Here is a 21,820-nt window from a genome sequence, read left to right as displayed (position 1 = left end):
TTTGTAGAAACAGGAAGTTTCTTGTCCCTGCAGAAATGATTGCCCTCTTCAACTCCTGACCCAGCCGCTCCCTCCTCCCGCCAGGGACTTTTGCAGTGACTAATGAGTCATGCAGGGAAAATTGACCTTGTGTTTATAGAGCTTAGAAGGATTCATCTAGTTAGTTTTAATCACGCGATGTCATAGACCTAATGGAAAACAGAATAAGTTGGGTAGAAAGGCAAAATGAGCAATTGTAAGTACACAGTTCTATGCAATATATTAAGAGGATAAACATATTGATGGTTGTTTACTTTGCAGAATTCATCCAATAGAGACACTGGAATTACAGATCATGTGAAATTCATCCACTTTACTTTGTCGTCTTTGAATTTGAGCAATGTGGGTGTAAAGGTTACGTCTTGCTGTTCACAACCGTCATGGTGCTTTTTGATTGCGTTATATCCCAGTTTAAAATTACAATTAAAACTACAAATCAATTGTGTTACTGCTTTCACAGTTTCCCAGAAATACTCCTGATCCTCACATCAGTCAGTAGCCTGTACAAGCACATTACTTTACGACTGTCTGAGTTTCTAGAAGTAATGTTGCTCAGTAGTTTGTTGTAACATAGCCTCCCACGAGTAAATTAACTTAATTTCTCCAGAGAGCTGCCGACTTTCAGTCATAGAGGCGTGCCGGTGCTGCTACAGTCACTGCTCCCGGCATTCAGGAAGGCAGCTGTAAACACGACCCGGCACTTTGACAGCCGGCCGTGCAGTGTATCAGTGCAGAGCTGGCTGACAGTCAGTACCAGGGTGTGCTGACAGCCGCCGCTGTGTGCGGTGACTGTAGTTGCTACGTGCACGCTTGCATGACTGAAAGCTGGCAGGTCCCTGGAGAAATAAACTTAATTTACTCCCAGGTGCCGCACATTCAGTACTGCAGCTGGGCACCTTTAGAACGCTATTAACTTTCAGTTTAACCCTATATCTGCAGGCTAATAGCATTCTCTGACATGACAGGTTCCTTTATAAGGGCATATCTTCATGACTCCGTCCTTTTCCGTGTCGCCGTCGAGAAACACCATCACGTGAATATGCCTTTGCTTGAGTTCACCCTTACGTGCTAAACACATCCCTGTTCCTGTCCAACAAACTGACATTTGATAAGCTCTTGAGTGTTTTTTTGTTTTCCTCTTCTCCATATGTTATTAATATTGTGTATATCAGGAGCCACTTCTAAACTTGGTTGTCCTTTTACATTTTGGAGTGAATGTTTTCCTTGAAACAGTTTGGCTGTGTGCCCACTATGCGTTTTTTAAGCGTTTCCGCAGCGGCAATTCCGCTGCAGAAAGGCTTAAAAAACGCTTGGTAGAAGGCCTGCCATGGTCCCCAATGATAATCCAAATGTGCTGTGCACATGCTGCGGAAATTTCCACTGCGGATTATCATTACGGAAAAATCCGCAGCACTACCAATTATTTTGCGCAATTGCGGTGTTTTCGCCGCCATTGACTTGCATTGAATCGCATAATATCCGCCTGACTACATGCGGATATTAAGCGATTCAATGTGCGGATGGTGCCCGGGTTTGGAGAAGAGGAGACTCTCCTCCAGACCTGGGTACCATAATAGTATCTGTGTAAAATAAATAAATATTATATTTACCTTCTGATGGCCCCTGGTCTCCTTATCCGATGCATCCGGTCTCCCCGATGTCTTGCGGTGGTCATGCCGGTTGCATGGATTTATATAGTGTGACCAAGTTGTCAAGCACTTTCTAAGTGATGCTAAAATCACTTGGAAAGCGCTTGACAACCTGCATGCGGAAATGCATGTGAAGAACGCTTCACTTCCGCATGTCCCTGGCAGGAAAAATGCATGTACAATCCACATGTACAATCTGCATGTGACGCGCCCCTGGGCCTGAGTCGCGCAGCGTTGCGCACGCGGGAGCCTACCCGGAGCCGGATCTGAAGGGGGTAGTAGTCTCGTGGCGGTGACCCGGTCCGTGCCCAGGGAGTCAAACTGAGTGGCAGAGTTTAGCAGAAGATGGTACGGTGTTCGACTACGCCACCCGTTGAATGCGGCTATGAGGCCGCCGCTGCAGGGCAGACCGCTGAGGCCGGTGGTACGATTGTGCAGCGTAGATGGTATAACCCCCAACGGGAGGGGTATGGCCTCAGGGCAGCCGACGTGTTTGAAAGGGGTAGCAGAATAGCATGCAGGTAGCAGGAACCACTCAGAGACGGTGCGGTGTAGTTCAGGGTCTTTACTGATGACAAAGGTAGACCCTCCCGGAGTACTGGCTAGCGATCGGGGCCTGGTCAGTCCGTGAGCAGATGGGATCTCCCCTGGCCAGGCGGAGTTGTAGGCCTCCCCAACTAATTGTACTCTTCTGGCTACCTTGCTAGAGGCGGGTAAAAGTAGCCCACGTCCCTGAGTGTACCGTGTGGTGCTCACCCGTATGGCCGGCGACTCGGGGCCTTCTGGTAGCTTCCGCTCCACGACGGCGATGCTGGTCCCTTGCGTGTGACCGTGCCTTCGGGTTTCTTGGCCAGAGGACCTGAAATCCCCTGCCGGTCGGTTTCTGCTGCTGGGTAAGGATTAGTCCCCACAGCCTCGGACTCCGGGTCCGGTGAGAACTCTTCAATCAGGGCGAGCTCTACAGCTTCCAGCCCCTGACTCCTTTTAGCACTGCTCCCACTGAGCTCCTGATCTTTCTTTCCTATAGCTGCTCCTCTCCAGACCAGACTATGTCTCTGTCTGGGACTCTTCTTCTCCTCTTTCTCTCTAACCCTGCCTCAGCCCCAGTCTTATATAGGGGAAGTTCTTCCCCTCCCAGGACTGGGCAGGAGGTGTGGCATGCATAGGATTCCTGGCCAGGAGACCTCCCACCTGCTCTCAGACGTAATATTGCTATTACTGTGGAAACCAGACCCCTGGGGTGCCACACATGTACAATCCGCATGCGTTTTTTCTGCCAGGGAGATGGAGAAACGCTCAGGAAATATCCAGATCATTTCTGCATCGTGGACACTTAGCCTTTCTAAGACTTCAGAGTTGTCAGTAAAGTACCCCAAATCAAGGTCTACAACAAGAGGTAGCATGGTTGGCTGGGTTTCTGAATCCAAATATGAGAAAGCACAATGTATATATGTAGTTTGTATATATAATAAATGAGTCAACTTTTTTACATGTTAAAGGAGATCAGTCATCTCTATCAATGACACACCCCAAAACTACTTTTATGATCATGTAGCTCTTTGAAAGATGAGCCAATCTATACCTCTATTGACAAAATCATCCGCTCCATATCTGAAAAATCTGCATATAAATCATTTGCAAATGAGGCTGAAATGCTTGGGGCATGAGCGGAGCACTTCCCTCGCCTTTGCCTCCCGCATCTATACTTGATGTGTAGTCAAGCAGGAGAAGGTGAGAGATGAAGCTCTCTCCAGTGTTGGGTCATACGCAATGTGGAAGAGGAGACGCCCTGAGATCTGGATTCACACTGGAAAGTACATTACATTTTATACCTAACCTATACATTTTTCCTAACATTGTATTGTCCTAAACCATTTCCATTGCACTTTATCCCAATGTGACACTCCCAGGTCCTGAGTAATGCTTTCACTTTCTTTTTCCAGAGCACGTTGGAGCCCTCGACGCTCAGAATATCATTGCTGTCTCATGTGGGGAAGCGCACACACTGGCACTAAATGACAAAGGTCAGGTGTTCTCTTGGGGTCTGTCTAGGGATGGCCAGCTAGGTCTTTCCATCATGGAAGAATATGTCCGAGTACCAAGGTAATGGTTTCCAATAAGACACCTATAGATATTCTGCTCTTTTATATGATATATAAATATACATATAAATGTCTCTTATATGATATGTATTTAACTAATGCTCATGTTCAAGAAGTTTATACCCACCAGGAAAAAAAAAAATCAACAATAAAATCAGCCTGAAAAATTTGCACCCAAATCGGGTGTAAAGATTTATGCGGGTTGCATGCAGATTTTGCTGCAGCCAGGGGTGAAATCTACAAATCTGAAACAAAATTCTGGAGAATCTTCCACTTGGCACGGCATAATTTTTATTGTATGTGAGTAAGGTTTTGCAATCCCATTTGCGTGCAATGTCCTGGGTTGTGGATTGCGCAATGAAAATCCACAGCAGATATTGCCGTGAAGCTCGTCTCACTGAGCCAGTAAGTGTGGAGTTACAGAAAATCGTTCACTGAGGATTACTTAGACAATTTTATCTTAACAAAACCTCAGTTGTGAGCAGCACTGGGTCGGGATCTAAGCTTTGCAGCACAGGCAAGTGATATTTTAATAGGAAAAGTGAATATGATGCATGTGCTGGAGAGTTTTTTTTAATCATTCCTGATTCCACCTTCTTAATATCTTGTTTGGCCGACGGCTGTTGACTCGTCCATACATGTGTACGCTTGGTTTGACCAATAGAGGAGATTAAATAAAGTCGCTGAGGGACTACTATGGCAGCGGCATTTTTTAGCTTGAAAACATACAGTTCAGCTTTGTTGAAATTCACTATATTTGATCTTTTTCGGTTAGATTTACCAAATTAATTTTGCTGAACATCTAATACACATTAGCTGGTCGACTGCCACCATCAAAATTGTCAATCTTGGCCTATGTAAATGAGTTTGGTTCCTTTTAGATTGTCCTAAAATGGGTTAATGTACAGTCCTTGTCTAAAGGCTCGATAGGTAAAAATGCTAATTATTAGTCCAAACTTTGGGCAAATTTGCAAAGTTCTGCGTCTGCCTTGTTCACACAGGTATGGATGGTTTAAAGGCAAGGCCTGTTATAATTAGTGGCGCATATTTCTAAATTTCTAATAATAATAATTTGCCTTCTAGGCCACCTTAAAGGGGTGATTCAGGAAATAATTGTTTTAACAGATGCTTTGATTTCAGAATTCTTATCTCTGTAAGGCTTATGTTCACACGTTGCGTTTTTGCAGCTTTTTTTAATGCAAATTTTAAGCTGTATTTTACAGTACCAACAAAAGCTATGAGATTTCAGAAATTTCATGCACACACATTGTTTTTTTTTTTTCCTGACTGATTTGGAAAACTGCTGCGTTTTTGCAAACTGCAACATGTCCTTTCTTTCAGCGTTTTTTCAGCATTTTTTTTTTCACCCATAGAAAGCAATGAGTAAGTGTAATAACACAGGTGTCAGTTTTTGGTGTAAAAGCCTAAGGAAGTTGCATCATGTTTTTTGGGGGGCACTAAACTTTATCAGTATGCACAAGAGACAATAAAAACGCAGCAAAATCTGCTTTTTGTAACCAAGAGAGCAGGTTTTGCCTGCGGAAAAAAATGCAGCAAAAACGCAACGCATGAACATAGCCTAATACATTAAAAATTCTGAATAATTTTTGCGCTTTCTGTCTGTTAGCCAAGGACAGGATGGAGCTTACTTCTCTGTCTATGTCCCGACCCCCTATTCACTGCAGAGAGGTGGTCCTGGTATATCTGGACAACTCTGCAATCAAGAGTGAGCAAGTTAAACAACATCCGGTCTTCTACTGACAGGACTGAAAACTGCAAATTAATTCAGGAATTTTCATACATGTACATTATGAAGATTTTTTTTAACAAATGCTGTTAACTACAAGAGTTTATATATTCCTTGAAACCCTCCTTTTTAAGGGGGTCTGTCAGCAGAAACTGTATACCTCATTAAAAAGACCTTAGACTCAATGAGGCTGGTGTATTTGCCTTGAAAATCCATGTCAGAATGGTTGTATAATGGTGCTATTAAAATGAGTCCAGCTATAGGTTTGATTTTGAGTCAGGAGACGCACAGCCATTCCTTTCATTGTAGTCCATAGACAGACCATAATACACAGATGTGTCTGAGAGCTCGTGAGGCAAAGGCCCTAAGACTGACGTGGTGGAGACTGGAGTAAGGTACGCCACAATTGGTCATGAATTAGACGAGCGGGCATAGTCATGCCCACATTCCACCCTGGCTCCACTTTTTGATGGAGCTGTCCGAAACTAGCATGAAAACGCCATAGGTATCAATATTTTTGTGCAATTTCCAAGATTTCTGACAAACCCTTTCAATCAGAGCCCAAGTGTATTCACTCTCCACACACTCAGCCTGACTGACAGCTACAGCTTGTACTAATTGGTGTGAGATCTCAGCAGCAAGAGGGACACTGAGGAGCTGTTAATCTGAATAGCTGGGCAGCGATTAAGTCTAAACTTTTATAAGTTCTCACGCAAGTATTCTGACATGACTTATTATAGTATGTACAACATTCTCATCAAGTGTAAGAAATCTGATTGGTAATGTATGCAGATTGTATTGTGAAATATAGAGACACAGACTCTTACATATAAACTTTTACATTTTAAGATTTATCTGATCTCACAATTCTGACATTTTATCTACTTTCTATGTTGTATTTTATTTCTTATTCTAACCATGGTTTATTTATTTGTTCCTCTAGAAATATAAAGAGTTTATCTGATGTTCAGATTGTGCAGGTTGCCTGTGGTCATAAGCATTCAATCTCACTCTCCAGAGGTAATGTGTTAATCGCAGCATTAGTATTGTGTGCACTGAATGTCATCAAGATTTCTTGTGGCTCAGATATATTTTTATAGTGAAAAGAGATATACCTTTTAATGATAGCATCACTATTGGATATAGATCTCATTTTACATATATTGTACTTGCTTCCCTACTGTTCAGCCTCGTGGGCTATTGCTCAATCTAATATCAATTCCAAGAGGCATCCGCACAGCATCACATGGGCAGCTATACAGTGACTGCCTTTTGGGGAAGACAACCTGATTATCTTCTTTAAGGCTATGTGCCCACGTTGCGCAACTGAAGCATATTTTTTACGCTTCTCCCTGGCGGGAAAATCGCATGCGGATTTTACATGCGGTTTTCCTGCCAGGTAGAAGCGTTTGTGAGGCGTCTTTGTATGCATTTCCGCATGCGGGTTATGAAGCACTTCTCCAAGTGATTTAAGCATCACTTGGAAAAGTGCTTGACAACTTGTTCACACTATATAAATCCATGCAAGCGGCATGGATTTATATAGTGTGACCAAGTAATAGTTAAAAAAAAAAGAATCAGAATGGTAAAAAATAAAGTTTATACTCCCTTTCCGATGCATTCTCTGCCCCGTCCGGAGTCTTGAGCTGCTCACGCTGTTGTGTGCAGGACCTGCGGTGACGTCATTGAGTATTGAGTCATGTGATGGGTCACATGACTCAATGACGTGGCAGGTCCTTCACACAACAGCGCGACGGCGGGAAAACACCGGGAAGACATCAGAAGATAAGTATAAACTTATCCAGACTTGGGTACCATCCGTACATTGATTCCGCTGCGCTTCCGCAAAATTAATGAACATGCTGCGGATTTTTGACCGCAGCATATACGCTTGTAATACGCAACGTGGGCACGCAGCCTGATATTCTGTTTACATTGGCAAGAACATGCATGCATAAATACAGTCAAGGAGGCTGAGCTGTCATCTGTGTGATGGGAGCTGTCTATTAATCATTAGTAACTGTGATAGGAGTTTCTAGTTTCTGTTCCTGTAAAGAGCATGTGTGGAACAGTTAATGCAATTTCATCATACTGTAATTCCTGGTACCTGTATAAATGAGACAGAGCTCTTTATAGACTGAGGTAGAGAAAGCAAGTTACCAAAGCCTGATTTGCGCAGCTGGTATGTTATTGCCCCAAAGTGATATTTAGTGATTAAAGGTAGTGAGAAAACGAACAAGAGACTAACACAAAATTTCTTAATAAAAGCACATCTAGAAAATTAGTTTTTACACTGAATTTCCTTTTAAGCTAAGAGATATTTCAACAGGAAAAGTGAGAATCTTCTTCTGGAGGAAGGGATCTCCTCAGCTTCAGCTGATTTTTATCAAATGTATTTTAAGTTTTTTATTTTTTGTCTTTAATTAGGAATCTCTCTAGAACATAGAAATTATAAAACGTGAGCAGTTTTTTTTTCAGCACATTCAGCTTTATCCTACGAAATTGTTTGGAATAGTTGATCTAGGAGGGGATCAGGTGATCAGTTGTTAGGATTGATTCATGAAATCACTAGGTTTCTATCTAATGTATGAATACCTGATTATAAAGAGAAAAAGTATTCAGACATTACATTATAAACTTTGTGGTCACTTAAAAAAAAAAAAAAAAAAAGTCTGAACTTAAACATATATGTTTATCTTAAATTGTTTTCTTGTATGTTTTATTCTACAGAAAGTGAAATTTTTGTTTGGGGAGACAACAGATATGGCCAGCTTGGATTAGGCTCTGAGATTAAGAAAGAAATGACACCTAGACCTTTGAAGTCTTTACCTGGGATCCCTTTTCGACAGATTGCTGCTGGGGGAGCGCATAGTTTTGCACTGACACCATCGGGAGCAGTTTTTGGTTGGGGACGGAATAAATTTGGCCAGCTTGGTCTCAATGATGAAACGGGTAAGAACTATTTATACATACAAAGGGCTGATAAAGGTGCTTTTAATTTAACCTTTGCCATCTGGTATTGAGCTTATTTAAACCTAGTTACTATCATTCATAATATATACTAATAAATTCAGAATCACAGTCATAGAGCCCTTGAAGTAATTTAGCCTGAATTCTGCTGTAAATTGTTCTTGAAAAATTTCAAAATTGTATTGCAGTTGTTTCACACCCGTCTTTCCCAGTTCCTCCAAAATAGCCAGAGCTGGGGTAGCATGGGGGCATGTCAGGGGCATGGGGGCATGTCATGGGCATGACACCAGAGCTCGTCTAATTTATGATTAGCTGTGACGTTGCCTTGCGCCAGAAATCTTATTCCAGTCAGAGACTGAAGTAAGATTTCTGGTGTCGTGATGTGAAAATCGCTGGTCTTGATGAATTGGGGGCTATAGTGTTCTGCTTAATCACACTTTACTTTTTGTACCTACAGACAGATCTTGTCCATGTCTCCTGAAATCATTACGAAGTCAGAAAATTGCACATATCTGCTGTGGTGAAGATCATACCGCTGCACTAACAAAGGTAAAGACAAGTCAGGAATGAGCGTATCCAGCCAGATCAGATTATTCGCTTCCATTGCTGGTTTATGCCATTGTATATGCTTTTACAGTGTAACATAACTGTAGAAAAGACATGGATCACACATCGAAATATTACACATTGATCTGTTGCTACTAAGGAAATTTAACGAGGTTCACATTTAACCTTTTGATCAGAAAGTATAAAGCTCACTGATGTATAACTGTGACCCCCTCAGGGGGTTTCTACACCTGTATGGTGTAGCGGTGTGCACCTACCTCTACCATAACGACACCGCACCAGCAGGGTGGATCAGTTGGGTGCCCCACTGCACCCATACGGCATAGCAAAGCCCCCATGGCTCCAAGCCACACCACCCCACAGGTACAGCACCACAGCAACAACGTCTGCCACACAGCACAGTGCTATGGGACACCTGGGTTGGTCTTGTGGTGTCACTGTGGCAGTGGTCGCCACGTTGCACTAAATGTTGCGTGTTAGGGACCAAATAAGAAACTTGCCGTGATGTGGCGGTGGACTTTATACCTTCAGATCAAAATGATTACCCAGAACCTCATTGATTTTGCTGAGCAGCAATAGGTCAATGTATAATTTGTAGATGTGGGGTCGTGTTTTTATTTTTTTTTCACTACAGTTGTCATTTTACAACTGCCACAGAATTTCACATTCATTTGGTAGTTGGTCCCCTTGCCCTTCTAGCACCATCACTATAATTTGACTCCTGTATTTTTGGCCTATATATACGGCATTGTAGTGCAGTTTGCAGTGTACAGATATTTACATTGGCATCTAACAGCAAAGCTCAGCTTTGGCCACTGCTATTAGATGCTGGCTGTGTAACACAGACAGCATCTATTGCGTGGGGAGAGAGCTGAGCCCTGTTCTCCTTCCACACTTGTGGACCCCAGCGTAGGAGATCCAGTTATGCCCTTATTTGTGAAGGTGTAAAGATCATTTTCAGTTCAAGTTCAGCGTGCCAGATCCATTGTTCTTACTGTAGCTCCGTGGCCAGCATAGGCAACAGCTCTTTTTCCCTCTACTTATTGAAAACACATGCACACTCAGCCAAACTGAGCACGCACATGTACAGGGGAGTTGACGGTAGAGCTGAAAGCTATTGAAACTGTGTATGGCCACCCTAAAATGAATCCAGCTTTGGTTAACTAAAATGTGTCAGCAGGTTTTTACTATGTAATCTGAGAGCACCATAATTTAGGAGCATAGACTCTGATTACAGCGATATTTTGCTGCTTTAGTACAGTGTTTTATTAGCAGGAGGTTATCACTAAAGGACAACTGGCCTAGTGCATCCTAGTCCAACCACATCTCAGGCACTGATTAGGGGCTCTTAGTATAGTGACAATGTACACAGAAAGCTGTGGTGGCGATGGGGCTATACAGAGATCAACAAATGAGCTGTGCTAGATCAGCAGCAGAGGAGACTGATTCTATCACCACTACTGCGCCCAGTAAATTGTGATACATCGCTGTGCTCGGGATCTCTGTCCTTACCTCATGCTGCTGTCAAATTACATAGCAAAAACCTGATGGCATATTTCCTTTAATAATTTTGTTCTTTGGTTTATGTAGGAAGGAGGAGTTTTTACTTTTGGAGCTGGAGGTTATGGACAACTTGGTCACAATTCTACAAATCACGAGATCAACCCCAGGAAAGTGTTTGAACTCATGGGAAGCATTGTCACGCAGATCGCTTGTGGAAGGTAAGAGTTTTGAGACGGGCATGTAGTTGCATGTACTTGGATTAGTTTATTGTACACATTTTGACAGTACTTCTAGACAGGATGCTTGTAAATGTATAAAAGTGTCTATATGGCTTCATGCACCAATGCGTGAGCTCTTCAGCCAAGAGCTGCTAAGTTCCATGGGAGGTTTTGTATTAATGATCATGACAAGTGATTTCCGATGGAAGCTCCATTGTTGGTGCTTCCAAGGACGAGCTCTGTCTGGTGTGTGTGATCTGTTTGAGCACAATTTATTTATTCTTCTGTATAGACTCCTATTAAATAGCCAAATATAAAAAAAAAGCAGTAATGCCATTTTCAGGATCTGTTTGTATCCAAAATATGCTTGTGTGGGTGAATTCTTGGTCATTAACCCTTTAATGCCACAGTCATTTTTTATTTTTGCTATTTCATTCTTCTTCTTTTTTCCAAGAGCCAGAACTTTATTTTTCTGCTGACAAAACCATACAAGGGCGTGTGTTTTGTTTTTTAGATGTAGGATGAGTTAGTTTTGAATGAAACCTTTCCATGTATTGTACTGAAAATGGGAAAAAAAATTCCAACTGCAATTAAAGGTTGAAAAAAAATAAATAAATGCAATTCCACCAAAGAATTCTTTTAAAGGCACATTTTGGGGTACATGCAGTGGCGTAACTAGAGTCCGAAGGGCAAAATTTTGACCTGGGCTACCACCTGTATGTTGGTCAGATGTATGGGCCCTTGTAGCGTTCTAGATCTTATAGGCATGCGTGTACACCCCATGTAATGATGTCCTCTGTCCTGGGTTCCAGTCGGAGCCCTTTCTTATTTTTGAAAATAAAAAAAAATTATAATTTTTACACTTTTTTTTTAAATTTACTGCCCATAGATGTTTTGAACTTGTGATCGCTCATTCTCTTTACTGCAGTATTGCAATATATTGTAAAAATCAGGTCTCTTATGAAGCCCAGCCAGAAGTACTTAGGTTGGAATGGCAGCAGGAAAACTGCTGTCCTGTCAGCGTCCTATGACACTCGAGAGGGCTGATGTTTGTCTGAACGGTGGCCTCACCATGCTCACACCACTTAAATACGGCTATAAGAGTCGTCCTCCTTCACTGTTTTTAGAGGCAGGGACACTGGTTGTGTAACACAATAACACACGGAGCGAGCTCTGCTCCTTAGTCACTCCATACACTCCCACCCGCCCCATGATGGGGTGTTATGTCATGGGGTGGGAAAGGGTTAAATAAAAGAATAAAATGGTGACAGATTTTTTTTTTAATGTTTTCATGTGCATGCAGGCAGCACACTCTGGCCTTCGTTCCATCATCTGGTCGTATCTACTCTTTCGGACTTGGTGGCAATGGCCAACTAGGAACTGGTTCAACGTGTAACCGAAAAAGTCCTTTTACTGTAAAAGGAAACTGGATATCCCACAGTGATTACTCCCAGCACACTGACAGTAAGTGCCTGTTTTTTTTTGGGGGGGAGGGTTGTATATTGTGTTTTAACCCTTTTTTGTTTCAGCTTGGCAATCATTCATGTATTGATTACCATTAACTTATTTCATTGCAGGAATAGAAGGTTACTACTGTGTGAAGAAAATTTTCTGTGGTGGAGACCAAAGCTTTGCACATTACTTTCATGTACAGGTGAACAAAGGCGCCTTTTGAAATGTTATTTATTGATAAACCCGTTGGAAACACGGCTATTTTTCCTTTTTATTTTTTCCCTCCTTGCCTTTTCCAAGAGCCATAACAGAAATTTCGCAGTATGTTTTTTGCATTTTGTTTTTACAACAGTCGCTTTGTTGTAAAAATTACCTGGTAACTTGGTTCTGCAGGTCGGTACAAATACGGTGATGCCAAGTTTCTCTAGTTCTTCTTTTTCTTTTATATGTTTTACTTACTATGGCGTTCACTGCGTGGGATAAATATTTTGAAATCTAATTCGTTGAGACAATTAAGCACATTTTCTATTAGCCCCCTTACACTATGTGCCCACGATGCGGAAATGCTCCCGATTTTTTTCCTGAGCGTTTCTGCATCTTCCTGGCAGAAAAAAACGCATGCGGATTGTACATGCGGATTGTACATGCTGATTGTACATGCGTTTTTCCTGCCAGGGACATGCGGATGTGAAGCGTTCTTCACATGCATTTCTGCATGCGGGTTATCAAGCACTTTCCAAGCGATTTTTAGCATCACTTGGAAAGTGCTTGACAACTTGGTCACACTATATAAATCCATGCAACCGGCATGGATTTATAGAGTGTGACCGAAAGAATGGTAAAAAATAAATATATACTTACTTTCTGATGGCCCCCGGTGTCTTTATCTGATGCGTCTCGGCTTGCCGGCAGCTCACGGTACACTAAAGCAGGGTTCCCCAACTCCAGTCCTCAAGGCCCACCAACAGGTCATGTTTTCAGGATTTCCTTAGTATTGCACAGGTGATGTAACTATTGCCTGTGCTGATGATGGAATTATCACCTGTGCAATACTAAGGAAATCCTGAAAACATGACCTGTTGGTGGGCCTTGAGGACTGGAGTTGGGGAACCCTGCACTAAAGGACCTGCCGACGTCAGCGGTCGCGTGACTCGTCACATGACTAAATTACATCATGGTAGGTCCTTGAGTCCACCGCGAGCTGCCGGCAAGCCAAGAAAAAGACACCGGGGGCCATCAGAAGGTAAGTATAATATTTATTTTTTATTTTATTTCTTTTTTTCACAGGTTCTATGGTACCCGGGTCCGGAGGAGAGTCTCCTCTTCTCCAAACCCGGTACCATCCGCACATTGAAACACATGGATTCCGCATGTACAGATGCAGTGATGCGTAATCCATGCGTTCCAATGCAAGTCAATGGCGGCGGAAACACAGCGCTTCTGCAAAATAATAGGTAGTGCTGCGTATTTTTCCGCAATGATAACTGGCAGCGGAAATTTCCGCAGAATGTGCACAGCACATGCGGATTATCATTGGGGAACATGGCAGACCTTCTACCAAGCGTTTTTTAAGCGTTTCTGCAGCAGAATTGCCGCTGCAGAAACGCTTAAAAAGCGCATTGTGGGCACACGGCCTTAATTGATTTCAGGTTCCAGTCCCATAATTGCCTATATGATTTACTGCAATGCCATGATAACCCATCCGCACCTCGATCACTTAATGGGGTTAGTGGTTCATGGCGATCGGCTTCGGATGCACTCTTTCACCGTTCCTTATCCATTTAAATGCCAATATCCCAATTGACAACCACATCTAAGAGGTTAAACTCGGTTGCTGACTGTACAGAGCGGGCTCTGCTCCGGAGCCATCTTCAGACAAGTGTACATATCTGCCATAAATGTATCTTGGATGTCATCAAGGGGTTAAATACCCAATTAATAATTCCCATGTTGTCTTTGTAATAAAGTCTTTAAATAATGTGAAGACGAACAGTAAATACCAACACCACATACTATTGAGAGGAACTGTGCACCCTCTGATTGATTTGCGAGGCATTTTTATTTTTTTGCACTGTACCCCTTACTGACGTACAGTTACATAATATGATGTCTAGCTATTAACCAGGTTAAATTCCACAGTCAATCTCTGACAGCGTCATTTACAGCCTACCGACAGGGGGGCGCCTCCTTCTATGCGACCATCAGTGCCCCCTGATACGTGATTGTGAGGCGCTTGTGGGTTGTATGACAACTGAGGTTCTGCTGATGACCCCTGCGCCTGTCATGATGGAACTCCTGTGAATGCCAGCTTCTGCCTTGTGTTCATAGGAGACAGTGATTTTTTTCTATATACAGCAATACTGTAGTATTGCTGTTTATAGCACAAGCAATCATGATTACAGGTTCAAGTCCTCTAAGGAACTAACAAATACTGTGAAAAGTAAAACAAAGTTTTTAAAAAAACAAAATAACATAAAGATCAAATCACCCCACTTTTCTACCATTAAAAGTAAAGATAAAAAATAAATACACGTGTATGGCTATGTCCGTAAAAGTCTGATCTAAAAAATATGAAATTACGTAACCCAATCGGTAAACAGTGTTATGATAAAAAGTTAACTCCAGAATGTTTTTTTTCAGCCACCGCAACATTGCAATAAAAATGCAATATGAGGCGATTTAAAACATTATTCAGTATCTACCCCATTAAGGGTCTCAGAAAATGGCGACACAAGCAAAAGGTGTTTTTTTTTGTTTTTTTTTTACAAAGTTACAAAAAAAAATCACCAATTTAAAAAAACAAAGAATACATATTTGATATCTTTAGAAGTACTGACCTGGAGAATCATATTGTCCGGTGAAAAAAAAATAATTGTGGAATTGCGCTTTTTTCCCCCTCAATTTCGCTATGTCCCCCCTCACCTCCCCCCCCCCCCCCCCCCGACTTTCCAGTAATGTAATGATAGAATGAATAGTGACATACAAAAGTACAACTTGGCCATGTGAAGGCTTATTTTTTGGGGGACATGGTGGAAAGATAAACCGTTATGGCTCTTGAAAGGAAAAAACGAAAATGCAAAAAACCCTCTGAAAATAGCCATGACGGGAAGGGTTTAAAGGAGAGCGATGGTGAGTAGTTGGATACCTTATCATACCCTACACCTATCAGATCATTGGTTGACACCATGATTCGATTTATAGTGAAAGCTGGATTGCAGACATTTTGGGCCTATTTCGTTGATGACTATTTAACCCCTTAGTGACCGAGACAATTTTAACCTTTAGTGATCAGGCCAAATTTTTGTAATCTGACCGCTGTCACTTTATGTGTTAATAACTCTGGAACGCTTCAACGGATCCCAGTGATTGAGATTTTTTTTTCTTGACACATTGGACTTCATGTTGTTGGTAAATTTAGGTCGATAAATTTTTTATTTGTGAAAATATCAGAATTCTGTTGACATTTTTGAAAAATTCATTATCTTCAAACTTTTAGTCTTTTATACCCTTAAACCAGTTAGTCACGCTGTACAAAATAATTAATAAATAACATTTCCCGTATGTCTACTTCACATCAGCATCATTTTTCAAACGTCATTTTATTTTGTTAGGACGTTAGAAGGGTTAAAAGTTTAGTAGTAAATTCTCGTTTTTTCAAGAAACTTACAAAACTTGTTTCTTTAGTGGCCAATATATTGGAAACTCCCTTTAAACTGATACCATTTTAAAAATCGCACCCCTCAAATACTGCAAAACTGCTGTCAGGAAATTTTTAACCCTTCAGATGCTACACAGAAATGAATGCAAAGTCGAATGAAGAAGCAATGAATTTTAATTTTTACCCTAAAATGTTGCTTTAGCCACAATTTTTTCACTTTTACATGAATAGCACAAGATAATGGACCCCACAATTTATTACCCATTTTTTTCTGAGGGCGCTTATATGTGGTCAGAAACTGTTTTGGACAAACGAAAGTATTCGGAAGGGAAGGAGCACCATTTGAATTTTGAAACACAAATTTGGCTAAAATAGATCATGGGCACCATATCGCATTTGCATGGCCCCTAAGGTATCCAAACAGCAGAAAACCCCCACAATTAACCCCATTTTGGAAACTACACCCCTCAAGGATTGTATCCAGGGTTATAGAGAGCATTTTGAATTCACAGGTACTACACAGAATTTGATTAACGTTAGGTTTTCATATTGAAAATGTTCATTTTTATTTATTTTTTTTTTAACACAAATGTTGCTTTAGCCCCAAATTTTTCAAGAGGTAACATGAAAAAGCTGACCACACAGTTTGTTGCCCACTTTCTTCTGAGCGCAGCGATACCCCACATGTAGTCATAAAGTTCTGTTTAGACACACAGCAGGCACGGAAGGGAAGAAGTGACATTTGGTATGTGGAGTGTAAATTTGGCTGCAATAGATTGCAGACATCTCTCATTTGCTGAGCCCCGGAGGTACCAAAACAACAGAAATCCCCACAAAGTGTCCCCATTTTGGAATCTAGACCCATCAAGGCAGGGCCGGCGTCAGCACCCGGGCAAATGCCGGGGCCCTGAGCAGGCAGAGGGGCCCACTGGCGGTCGCGCACCCCGCTGGGCTATGGGCAGAGGAGAGCGGTGCCAGCGCCCGCCCTTCTCCGCCGCTTGCTCAGGGCCCAGGCAGCTGGATACTTACCTCTCCCCGTGCCTCCGCAGATCCGCTGTCTTCCTGCTCTGCGCTCCCTGTGACGTCTCAGGTCAGAGGGCGCGGTGACGTCTTTACACCGCGCCTTCCCCTGAGTCGTCACAGGGAGCGCTGAGCGGGAAGACACCGACAACGCTGGAGTTCGGAGCCGAGCGGCGGGCAGCGGGCAGCGGGCAGCAGGTAGCAGGTGAGAAGGAGGGAGGTGAGTATTTGATTTTTTTTTTTTAATGTATGGAGGCATGGGGCATTATATAGAGGGGGGGGACAGCCTGCATGGGGCATTATAAAGAGAAGGGGGGGTGACAGCCTGCATGGGGCATTATAAAGAGGGGGGGCGGGACATCCTGCATGGGGCATTATATAGAGGGGGGGGACAGCCTGCATGGGGCATTATAAAGAGAAGGGGGGGCATCCTCCATGGGGCATTATAAAGGGGGGGGGGACATCCTGCATGGGGCATTATATAGAGGGGGGGGGACATCCTGCATGGGGCATTATATAGAGGGGGGGGGGACAGCCTGCATGGGGCTTTATAAAGAGAAGGGGGGGCATCCTGCATGGGGCATTATAAAGGGGGGGGGGACAGCCTGCATGGGGCATTATAAAGAGAAGGGGGGGGCATCCTGCATGGGGCATTATAAAGGGGGGGGGGACATCCTGCATGGGGCATTATAAAGGGGGGGGCAGCCTGCATGGAGCATTATAAGGGGGGGCAGCCTGTATGGGGCATTATGTGGGGGGTAACAGCCTGCATGGAGCATTAAAAGGCGGGGGGCCTGTATGGGGCATTATGTGGGGGGTAACAGCCTGCATGCAGCATTATATGGGGGCCAGTATCCTGTATGGAGCTTTATAAGGGGACCGGTATCCTGTATGGAGCGTTATAAGGGGACCGGTATCCTGTATGGAGCGTTATATAGGGGACCGGTATCCTGTATGGAGCGTTATATAGGGGACCGGTATCCTGTATGGAGCGTTATATAGGGGACCGGTATCCTGTATGGAGCGTTATATAGGGGACCGGTATCCTGTATGGAGCGTTATATGGGGGCCAGTATCCTGTATGGAGTTTTATTAGGGGACCAGTATCCTGTATGGAGCGTTATATGGGGGCCAGTATCCTGTATGGAGCTTTATAAGAGGACCAGTATCCTGAATGGAGCGTTATATGGGGGCCGGTATTCTGTATGGAGCCTTATATGGGGGCCAGTATTCCATATGGAGCCTTATATGGAGGCCAGTATTCCGCATGGAGCCTTATATGGGGGCCAGTATTCCGTATGGAGCCTTATATGGGGGCCAGTATTCTGTGTGGAGCGTTATATGGGGGCCAGTATCCTGTATGGAGCGTTATATGGGGGCCAGTATTCTGTGTGGAGCGTTATATGGGGGCCAGTATCCTGTATGAAGCGTTATATGGGGGCCAGTATTCCGTATGGAGCCTTATATGGGGGCCAGTATTCCGTATGGAGCCTTATATGGGGGCCAGTATTCCGTATGGAGCCTTATATGGGGGCCAGTATTCTGTGTGGAGCGTTATATGGGGGCCAGTATCCTGTATGGAGCGTTATATGGGGGCCAGTATTCTGTGTGGAGCGTTATATGGGGGCCAGTATTCCGTATGGAGCCTTGTATGGGGGCCAGTATTCTGTGTGGAGCGATTCACCGGTTTCTGAGCTATTGTGGAATTTACAATAGATATCACTCATGTAATGTAAGAAGTGAAATCTTTGCATTGTACTATATATATATTTCTCCGCTGTATCTCTGCATCATGAATCGTGGTGTGTGTTAAAGGGGCCCACTGAGACTCTTTCGCCCGGGGCCCAGAAAAACCTGGAGCCGGCCCTGCATCAAGGAATTCACCTAGGGGGATATTGAGCTTGTCAGACCTGTAGGTGCTTCACAGGACTTTAAAATGTGGATGTGAAATCGAAAATTGTGTTTTTTTTTTTCTGCTAAAATGTTGTTTTTAATCCCAAATTTGTCATTTTCACAATGAATAATAAGGAAAAACGGACCCGATAATTTATGAAATTTCTTCCAAACACAAAGATGCCCCATAATATGGGCAATAACTGCTGTTTGGGCACATGGCAGAGCTTGGAATGGAAAGAGCTCTATTTGATTTTTGGAGCATAAATTTGTCTGGAATAGATTGTGAATGCCATGTCGTATGACATGGAAAAAACAGCAGAAACCCCCACAAGTGACCCCACTTTGGAAAGTAGACCTTTCAAAGAATTCATCTAGGAACATATTGAGCATTTTTAACCTGGTGATTCACAAAATTTTATAACATTTAATGTGAAAAGATGAAATTTAAAAAAAAAATTTCCAACTAAAATACTGTATTGGCATCAAATTCATAATTTCCACAAGGGGTAGTAGGAGAAAATGGACCCCATAGTTTGTTCTACAATTTCTCCTGAACGTGGTTCCCTTCTTGAGCTCATGGCAGGGATATGATGGGAAGGAACGCTACCTGGCTTTTAGGACACAGATTCTGTTTGAATAGATTGTGGGCTTCATTAGCCGAGCCCCTGAGGTGCCAAAACAGTAGAAACCCCACAAGTGACCTCATATTGGAAACTTCACTACCTAATGAATTCATCTAGGGGTGTAGTGAGTAGTTGAACCCATAAGGTGCCTCACAGAATTTCTAACATTGGGACGTGGAAATATAACATTTTAGTGGTAAAAAATGTAATTTTTGTATTTGCTGCAAATTTGTCATTTTACACAAGGATTAATAGGTGAAACTGGACCCCACCATTTATTGTGCAATTTTTCCCGAATGCGGTGATGCCCCATATGTCATCAGAAATTGTTAGGCCACACGTCAGGGCTAAGAAGGAAGGAGCGCTATTTGGCTTTTGGAGCACAGATTTTGGTAGAATAGTTTGTGGGCGACATTTACAGAGTCCCAAAGGTGTCAGAACAGTAGAAAAACCCCAAAAGGGCCCCATTGTAGAAATCGTACCTTTCAATGAATCGATCTACAGCTGCAGTGACTATTTTGTAACATCCATGCTATGCTTTATTCTGGAGAACTGCAAATATGCCAGTTTAGTGCCCATGCATTGTGCACAGCTTGTGTTTCTGGAGACACACAACTCGTAAATTGGGCATTCCCACTCGTTAATTGGGCACTCCCTGCTACAATAATGACAAACATTTGGCCGCTTACTGTGCGGCTTAGACTGAAAGAGGGGATATTTGGATTTGGGAGTGCAGATTTCACTGGATTTAATTTGGAAAAGTGACATGGCTCCCGCCCCCTCAGAGTCTTTGTTCTACCAATAACGTGGGAACCCCCTATAGTTACAGTGACCGATGATGGACCTGAGTGGGGGCTGATTTTGTGTGGGATAAATTAGGGTTTTTATTGGTAACATTTTGGAGTACATAATAATTTTTGATCGCTTCCAGTATAACGCTGGGATCACAATCTTGTTGATCACTTACCCCTGGATTTCCGTTTAAATCCCACAAAAATGCAATTCAGATCCCCCACCATAATGAGGCAGATGGAGATACTTTGGAGTCCATTTGGTATCTGTTCTGATGGTATCCATCTTTTTAGGCATGCACAGATCTGTTGTCACCCACACACGTGCACCTAAAATGATGGGACCTCGCTGGAACACAGATCAGTCCAAAATGACTCCATCTGCCTCCTAAGTGAGTGGTTTCTTAGAGGGTTTTGTCTGAATTGCGGTTTTGGGAAACTTACACAGAAGCCCAGACATAAGCGCTCAGCGGAGAGCACAGGATAAATGTGACCCAAGCCTTGTTCTGATTTTTGGGAGGTAGAATGAACAAATAGACAGACAGCAGTACAAGACTAGTTCTTTTTTTATTTTTGCGTTCACTTTGTGGTATAAGTGATAAGGCAGATTTATTCTTCGGGTCGGTGCGATTACAGCGATAGCAGATTTACCATATATGTTTATTTTTTTAATGTTTTGCTGCTATCACACAGTAAAATGCTTTTTTATTAAAAAGAAAAAAAAAATTTGGTGCTATAATCTGAGAGCTGTAACTTTATTTTTTTGGTGAACAGAACTGTGTGAGGGCTTAGTTTTTGAGCGATGAGTTGGAGATTTTTTGGTCCCATTTTAGGGTACATATAGTTTTTTGATCGCTTTTTATTCAGATTTTTGAGACGCACAATGAGCAAAAACTAGCAATTCAGTAATTGTTTTTATCATATATATTTTTTATATGCTTTGCTTCTTTTACAGACTAAAAACCATATTTAAAAAAAATGAATGTTTTTGCGTCACCATATTCTGAGTGCTGTAACTTTTTTTTTCTTTTCTTTTCCCCAAATAAGCCATATTAGGGCGTTTTGCTTGCGGGACGGTTTGTCATTTTATTTCTACCCTTTTTTTTTTTTACATATAACTATTTGATAGCTTTTTATAACATTTTTGGGAGTCAGTATAATGAAAAGACAACATTTTTGGTTTGTTCCGTATTTATTTTTTTACAGTATTCTCTGTGCAGCATAAATGTGCCAGTTTTATAGATCACGTTGATCCAGACGCGGCCATAGCAATTGTTTTATTTTTTTTTCTTTGTTTTATCACAAATGTTGCGTTTTTAATGGTGAAACTGCTTTTCGTGATTTCTTCTTTTTGTCTTTTTATTTGCACCTTTTTATTTACATTTTTTCATTGAGTCTCACTGTGGTACATTGGTACATGTATAATTTTTACTCTGATCATTCGTCTCATACACTGCAATACTCATGCACTGCAGTGCCGGAGACCTGTCAGTTAGTTACTGACACAGCCTGTTAGACCCAGCTTTATAGCTGGATCTCGCAGGCCACTATACCCTGCGGTCATCAGATGACCTCAGGGTATCAT

General features: G+C 42.5%; 1 protein-coding gene across 3 annotated transcripts in view; it reads left to right on the top strand.

Moving 5' to 3' along the window:
- The window catches only part of HERC4 (HECT and RLD domain containing E3 ubiquitin protein ligase 4), a 112,352-nt gene that overhangs the window by 15,350 nt on the left and 75,182 nt on the right, over positions 1–21,820 (top strand). For all 3 annotated transcript variants that reach the window (XM_073685586.1, XM_073685585.1, XM_073685587.1), the window contains exons 3-9: positions 3,632–3,791; positions 6,481–6,557; positions 8,268–8,489; positions 8,965–9,056; positions 10,665–10,795; positions 12,099–12,259; positions 12,373–12,449. In XM_073685586.1, the coding sequence (XP_073541687.1) occupies positions 3,632–3,791; positions 6,481–6,557; positions 8,268–8,489; positions 8,965–9,056; positions 10,665–10,795; positions 12,099–12,259; positions 12,373–12,449 (920 nt within the window). The remainder of the gene's footprint in view (positions 1–3,631; positions 3,792–6,480; positions 6,558–8,267; positions 8,490–8,964; positions 9,057–10,664; positions 10,796–12,098; positions 12,260–12,372; positions 12,450–21,820) is intronic.

The sequence above is a fragment of the Phyllobates terribilis genome, unplaced genomic scaffold, assembly GCF_046119375.1.
Source record: "Phyllobates terribilis strain yellow unplaced genomic scaffold, ASM4611937v1 Scaffold_5__5_contigs__length_657084704, whole genome shotgun sequence".
Taxonomy (NCBI): domain Eukaryota; kingdom Metazoa; phylum Chordata; class Amphibia; order Anura; family Dendrobatidae; genus Phyllobates; species Phyllobates terribilis.
Note: the sequence above shows the minus strand (reverse complement) of the source record. Positions and strands in the feature narration are given on the sequence as shown.